Below are 7,555 nucleotides of genomic sequence, written 5' to 3'. Positions count from 1 at the left end.
GACGTAGGCAAAGGGGAGATACTAGCAAGTCTGGAGAATGGAGTCACAGAATCGCCATATGGGTACAACATGGGTAAGTAAGCAAATAGCGGACGGCTCATCAGTGTCCATCTCAAGCAAAAACTATTTAGTGCACCTGTAGATTGCTTGGAGAAGGCACTGCTTCTGTGCACCTGTGGGAGACCGTCCTTGATCACTGAGTCACCACCACAACCACCTCCCATGCACAGGCGGTTAAAAGGCAGGGCTTCCACAGTAGGAAATCTACCTTCCCAGCTGTCTTGAACTCTGGCCTCTTTGGTTAGAAATAAAGCACGCCATCTGTCCTGTTTCTTGATCGTTTTACACTGGTACCGAGAACCTGGTTTTGTACCCTTCCTTTACTTCTGCATTGATAAAAAGTGCATGTCTGTGGTACATTAACTTGTCATAAATTCAGGGATTGTTTAGGTAAGAAATTAGTGAGACGACCACATTATTTTTATTTCATCATGTATGTAACTTCTATTATGGAGTAATAAATGTCATATGAGAAGAACAGAATGACATGCATCCATATACATACTCAAACCATCATGTTTACTTACTCATGCAGGGGTTGTCCAGACCTGCGCATGAGTTCCTGGGAAAAGGTAATCTGTTGTACATAAGAACATAAGAGAAGCCAATGTTGGATCAGGTCAGAAGCCCATCAAGTCCAACACTCTGTCACACAGTGGCCAAAAACACCAGGTGCCATCAAGAGGTCCAGCAGTGGGGCCAGGAAACTAGAAGCCCTCCCACTGTTGCCCCCCCTCCCAAGCACCAAGAATATAGAGCATCCCTTGCCCCAGACTGAGAGTTCCTATCCATGTTGTTGTTGTTGTTCAGTCGCACAGTCGAGTCCGACTCTTCGCGACCCCATGGACCAGATCATGCCAGGCCTTCCTGTCTTCTGCCGTCCTCTGAAGTTTGCTCAATTTCATGTTCGTTGCATCTATGACACTGTCTAACCATCTCATCCTTTGCCGTCCCCGTCTTCTTTGACCTTCAGTCTTTCCCAGCATCAGGGTCTTCTCCAGTGAGTGCTCCCTTCTCATTGGGTGGCCAAAGTATTTGAGCTTCAGTTTCATTATCTGGCCTTCCAGGGAACAGTCAGGGTTGATTTCTTTTAGGATTGACTGATTTGATCTTCTTGCAGTCCAAGGGACTCTCAAGAGTCTTCTCCAGCATCATAGTTCAAAAGAATCTATTCTTCAGCGCTCGGCCTTCCTTATAGTCCAACTCTCGCAGCCATACATGACTACTGGGAATACCATTGCTTTGACCATGCAGACTTTTGTTGGCAGGGTGATGTCTCTACTTTTTATCATGCTGTTTAGGTTCACCATCGCTGTGTCATCAAATAACTTATTAATAGATTGTGTAGCCAAATGTATTATGCCAGCAGTATTAATTCCATTACTACAAACCGTGGCACCTTTAGAAGACAATAGAAGTAGGGCCAGGGTCATTAGTGTTGATGGCCCAATGATCTCTCTAGGTGATGGACTTGGCGGGTACAATGTGTCAGCCAGTTAATTCCTTTATGCAAGCAGTTCCTTTGTCATACTGGGCAGCATGTGTGCAGTATCTGGTAAAGGTGGTGGTGGGGAGATGCGCCTGCGTCTCAACAGAGGCTCATGGAGTCTCTGTGGAGAAGTATCAGGCTTCCCTTTGCATGGCATGGCATTCCTCTGCAGCATGCTTTAACTGGCTTCTGTGTGCTGTTCATCTCTGCTACGTTGCAGGTGAGAAGTGGGAGGTAACCCATGGGTGCATCCTTGGTCTGGCATATCGTCTCAGGGGGAGCCTTCCCTCATCTGGGCAGTCCAGGCAGTTGGCATCAGCTTGTGGTCACCATACATTCTATTTCCCTTGGCACATTTATTGCACTGTCCAGTTATTAGTTATGGCTCATAAGTCCATAAAAGCATTATAAGGTCCTTGCAGGGCAACATCGGCTAAGATTCAACAGTGGTGGGAAGGGAAAACCCTACATCTTCAGAAATAATCTTAATATAGTACTTTAAAAGGTTATAGTTAAATATTTATATTTGTAGTTCCATCTGGTATTATCATATATGTGTATTTGGTGGAGAGGTATGCAGAGCATGCAGTAGTGGTTCTTGGCATTGCTGATAACTATGAATGAGCCGTGCAGTGAGTACCACTGCTTTAAGTGATGAATACCAGTAGGTCTGTTCCCCATCAGCAGTGTCCTGTTATTTTGTGAAATAAAAAAAAAAACTCTGAAAGCTGTGCATATCTTCCTTTTCCATTGTTGTTTACACCTAGCCAAATGTTTCTAATATGGGAAAAGAGAAGCAGGAGCTCCCATCTATTACCTGCAGAGAGAATATTGTGTTGGAATCTACCATCTATATCCACTGGCACAAAGGCACTTCCACTGGTGCAAGGGTGTGTGACTTCTGCTGATTCTCACTAGAGGCTCCCATTATCATACCCAGGGATGTTATTGGTAGAGTTAGATAGTGTGGAGGGCCAGAAGGGAAGGCAGGAAACACTATTTCATGAGAGGAACTGTTCTTGTGGATTATAGGATTCAATCTATTGAGCTGTTGACACTGGGAAATAATTTGAAGTGTTATGCAAAGTATGGTTGGGGTGTGCTTCAAATGCACTTAGTCTGTAGATTAGAAACATAACAGAAGTGTCATATGACTTGGGGTCTACAAATTCACAACTTCTACAGCTGGGACGACTAAACACAGCGCATTATCCTGAAATGTTAAGGCTACAATTACAGGTTTTTCAGGTTTAACTCTTAAGTAATACATGGGAGAGTTAAGAAGAAAGTGTACTCCTCCTTTTCAGTGCAGTGAGATCATATATATATTTCATAATTAAACAATGCATATTTTCAGCTGTATATACTGGGTGTGTGCTACATTTCCTTTCTTACATTTAACCGTTAATACAAACACACATGCAGAGTCCCTGCCATCACTTTCCCGTTTTGAATTTGATGGCGTTTTAAATTTATATATCCCAAGCAGTCTATTTATCACACTTCTATAGCACTGTTCTTTTAAGGTGCTCAATATAGTGTACATGGGAATTGTCTTGTTTTATTCTCAAAGTCACATTTTGAATAGTTTAGGCTAAAATACACTTTATGTTGTTGAAGGCTTTCATGGCCAAAGTTCATTAGTTGTAGATTTTCCAGGCCTTATGGCCGTGGTCTTGGCATTGTAGGACCTGATGTTTCGCCAGTAGCTGTGACTGGCATCCTCAGAGGTATAACACAGAAAGATAGAGTACTCTCTGTGTCAAGGTGAGTATCACTGTCTACCATTTTTCTTCTCACCTAGACACAGAGTACTTCATCACAGAGAGGATCTTTGTGAATAGACATTATAATGTAAGAAGCACATAGATTCAGGAACATGCTCATTGTTGACCAAACACACATTAGAAAGTTTTCAGAGCCTTTCAGAGCTGTTTCGGTGTCCTAAGCAGACTGGCATTGAAATATAAATAAGAAATAATAAAAACTTCTGTGACTGGATCATCTTTGAAATGAATTATAATGAATACATAAAATCGTTTCCAAGACCGGTATCCTCAATGTATTAAAAATATTTTCTTCTTTCTGTTGAAGCAGAGTCTGTTGATGGGATAGGCAGCCCATGTAAGGACTGTCTCTTAGATTCTGACCTCCCTCCCTATCAAGATACTGCATTTTCTCAAAGAGATATAGTAATACAGTGCTTCCCTCATGACGCATGCTCTGCTCTTCAACTGAGTACTCTGCATATAGGCAGTGCCAGTGTGCATATGTGATATAGTTAAATACATAGGACAAAGAGATTCAATTGTGCTCAGAAAAGACAGGTTTTTGTCTAATATTATAGCAAGCTGTATGCAAGGTTATTTAACTTCAAATTATGTTTGGCTCCTCTACATATACAGTACTATATATAAAATTATCTTACTGTTCTTCTTGCAAAGTTGCTTTCTGGATGATATCAATGTAACCTGGCCTTAATTAAACAACCAGAAAATATAAAATTAAAATTTTCTCTTCACTTTCAGTGAGTTCACAGTGTACTGACATTCACTGCAATCCTTCTAAATTTAGGCTTAGATTTAGAAGGCTGTAATTCTGTTTAGGATCGCACTGTTTTCTGCTCTAAGATGGCCTTGCTCCAGACCAATGATGGCTGCAAGCCAATATTCTGCCACTGACAGTAGCAATGTGTACAGAAGGTAGGTAGATATTGTCTAGAATGACTACCATATGATGATGTAAACAGTGTACAGAATAATTCCCCAGTTATCTAAAATCAGTTATCCTGAATCAAAGTCTAATTATCTGTGATTATTTCCATTATGAATCCTGTAAATGGTTCTGTGTAGGGTTTAAGGAGAGGGTTCCAGACATCTGCACAGGAGAATATCTGGAAACGTGTTCCCTTTGCCTTTACATAGGCAGCCTGAGAACTGGTGACTTTCTGTAGTTGTAAAAATGGCTTTTCAGGGGTGGCCAGACTTGCTTAACATAACAGCCACATAGAATAAAGCCAGATGTTTGAAAGCCGCAAGACATGAACAAATATCACGCAAACATTTTTATTGAAAAATGTGCACATTTGCTTTTTATTAACATTAACTTAGACTGTGTGAAAGAGCCACATAAGGCTCCCGAGCTGCAGTTTGGCCACCCCTGGATGGTAGCAGCACAACACATAGGCATGGGTAGATTACTTGTAATGAGAAAACGATTTTGGTAGTTACAGCATGAATTAAACACCTACCTGGCATTTCATTTGTTGTGCTATGTTGGATGTTGCAGTCTATTACAGAAGCAAATTGTCGCATGGTACACATAATTACCAAATATGGAAGAATTCTGGAATAAGTGCAGTGAATCATGCTTAAAATGGGGTAGTGACTAAAATTTTATGAGCCTAGAAGAAAGAAGAACACAGAATTTAAATTACAAAATCTGTGCATGATATTTAAAAGTTTCTCTCAAAAGTTGGGTCTGTCCAAACGAATATATGTCAGTTACAGCATTGGAAACTGTTGTATACTGAGTCGACCACATGCTGGCTATGTGCTGTAACAATAAAATTCATTCACATGCGAGGTCGGGTCCGCACGCGGTCCTGCGAAGAGCCCGGGCTTCGCTCATACAAACAATAGACAGTCAGATCCTAGTCCACTCCAGTCCACTCCAGTCGGGAACCTAGGATCTTAGAGTTAACCTATTAAGCACGAGCACTGTAAATAAACCTATCACGGGTGTTGGGGTGTGTGTTGGGTGTGGTTTGCCTTGGGGTTATAAGCCGTCCTGCGAGTCGGCTGTTGTTGTCTTGTTCCCGAATAAACTATGAGCTGATTCACTCAACTATGCATCGGACTTAGAATATTATAGAAACATACTATGGTTGTTCTGTAATAATTTATTCTAATACATCTTTGCTTCCCATTCAAAATTAACTGAGAGCTGTGTTTTTAAAAATCCCATTTCTGATTCTATGGTCAAAGTTCTCACTTAAACTGTGATTCTAAACAAGCTTGTTTGGTAGTAATTTTATTGGAGTTATTTTGACTCCACCCCGCTTTTTGTGAACTAGAGTCTAAAATGTTTTACAACTGCTGCATGAAAGGGTAAACTCACAGTATTAAGAGGTCATCTAGAGAACTAAATAACATAATATTGGAGAGAGACTTAACTTTAACGTGTGTTTTAAAAGGACATGTGGAAAGGACCTCTCCAGAGCCTTGTACAAAAGCACCTTGATGTACTTTCAGGGCATTCACAGTCATATACCCTGCTAGTTTGGATTGCTCTTGGATAGCCGTGTTGCCTTCAGTGTCTTCTTTTAACTGCTGTCGGGCAGCCTGATTCACAGAATGTGGTTCTGTTGTGCCAGTACAATTGGTGCAAGGATGTAGGGTATTAAACACAATTTATTTCCTATTTACCTGGTTGTGCTTTTTGGGTTTGTGCAAAAATAAATATTTATGGTGGCTTGGGGAAGCTTTTGGTTTTGCTCAAAACAGCACAAGCAACATAGAGTGGTGAAGGGGCAGGACATATTGCAAAAATGGGCTGTTAGAAACCTTCCCTCAGCAAGGCTTTTCACACTGTTGTTGGTTGATGTTGTTGGTTGATGTTGTACATCACTGTTGTTGATGTACACTGCCCCCCTCCCAGTTATGTTCCTTTCTATTCCTCCAAACAGGATTAGTGCTTGGAGACCTGTACTTGCTAACCCAGAGAATCAAACTAGCAGATCTATGCTAGCGAACCCAGAGCATCAGGCTAATGCTAGGTTATGATATCAAGTAAATTGTTTTCCTAGTTGTTTCTTTCTCAGGCCACAAGCTTCATAATGATTAAAGTACTCAGCAGTTATGAAAGCCCCAATTTGACAGACATAACCCGTTCGCGGGGAGGGCGGGGTATAAATTCAATAAAATAAATAACTTGAGTGGCACCTTCTAATCAGAACCAAGTGCCTCTCTGCATTCTTTCTCAAAATTAATGCTGGCTAGACATTTGTTAGGGTAAAAAGCTCACTAACACAATAGCATTTGGTAACTTCTAGTGACATACTTATTTAATTCAGAGGGGATTTTGCTCAAAATTTATGCCCTATTGTAACCCACTAAGGTCCTAATATCTGTAGGGAGAGTGGGCAGGTTCAGTCGGTTTTGACAGCGGAACTCCCACCTATGGTTATTAAGAATATATAACTACTGTTACTACACATGTACTTAAACACAGACATAAAAGAGGCAATACAACCAATGCACTTTAACATTTAAAATAAACTCTTTATATAAACAAAGCATGGAGGTTTTCATATAAATCCTCATTCACTTCTGGTTGGTTGCTATTACTTCATAGCAATGAATCTTCAGGATATTACTGAGTACAGATATCTTCAGCATCCACAAAGATGCACAGAACAGAAAAAATACTAAGCACATAAATAATACATATATTGTAGGTCCTTATGTTGTAAGCTCACAGATACTGGAACAGCATATGAGGTTTCCAGGCTGTACTTGGGAGGCTGCAGCTCTTCTCAGTTGACTCCAGGATTTACCTGCAATAATTCAAGGCAGGCCTTAACTAGAGATGTAAAATTTCCGGAAATTTTGAAGCTCGGAAAAAAACCCGTTTTTTTTCCGGGTTTTTTCGGAAAAAACGGACATTTTCGGAAAAATTGAAAAAAATGCTACATTAGCATTTCTTTTGTCTTTTCTAGATTGAAAGTCATTCTGTTACTTTAGGAACATAAAATATGACTATGGACATTTTTATTTGGCATGAAATTATCACAACTAGCATATTAAAAATATAGTGTATCCAAACAATTATTACAAACAGAATACCCACCCACATGCAAAAACAAAACTGAAACCTTTTTATTTTCTTCTGACAATAGCACCTCCTAAAGGAAGAAATGCATCTTGCATTGGAGAGTTCAGTTTGTAACCTAGGACTGGCTTGTCCTCAGTGCACAGAAATTAGATCAATCTGATACCATATATA

At 40.3% G+C, this 7,555-nt stretch overlaps 1 protein-coding gene across 1 annotated transcript in view; it reads left to right on the top strand.

Moving 5' to 3' along the window:
• Positions 1–6: 6 nt before the first annotated feature.
• The window catches only part of RAB40B (RAB40B, member RAS oncogene family), a 24,059-nt gene continuing 16,510 nt past the window's right edge, over positions 7–7,555 (top strand). The window contains exon 1 of the mRNA XM_015424883.1: positions 7–73. Within this exon, the coding sequence (XP_015280369.1) occupies positions 70–73 (4 nt within the window). The 5' untranslated portion in view covers positions 7–69. The remainder of the gene's footprint in view (positions 74–7,555) is intronic.

This window comes from Gekko japonicus, unplaced genomic scaffold (assembly GCF_001447785.1).
Source record: "Gekko japonicus isolate JY-2015 unplaced genomic scaffold, Gekko_japonicus_V1.1 scaffold1387, whole genome shotgun sequence".
Classification (NCBI taxonomy): Eukaryota; Metazoa; Chordata; class Lepidosauria; order Squamata; family Gekkonidae; genus Gekko; species Gekko japonicus.
This window is presented reverse-complemented; position numbering and strand designations above follow the sequence as displayed.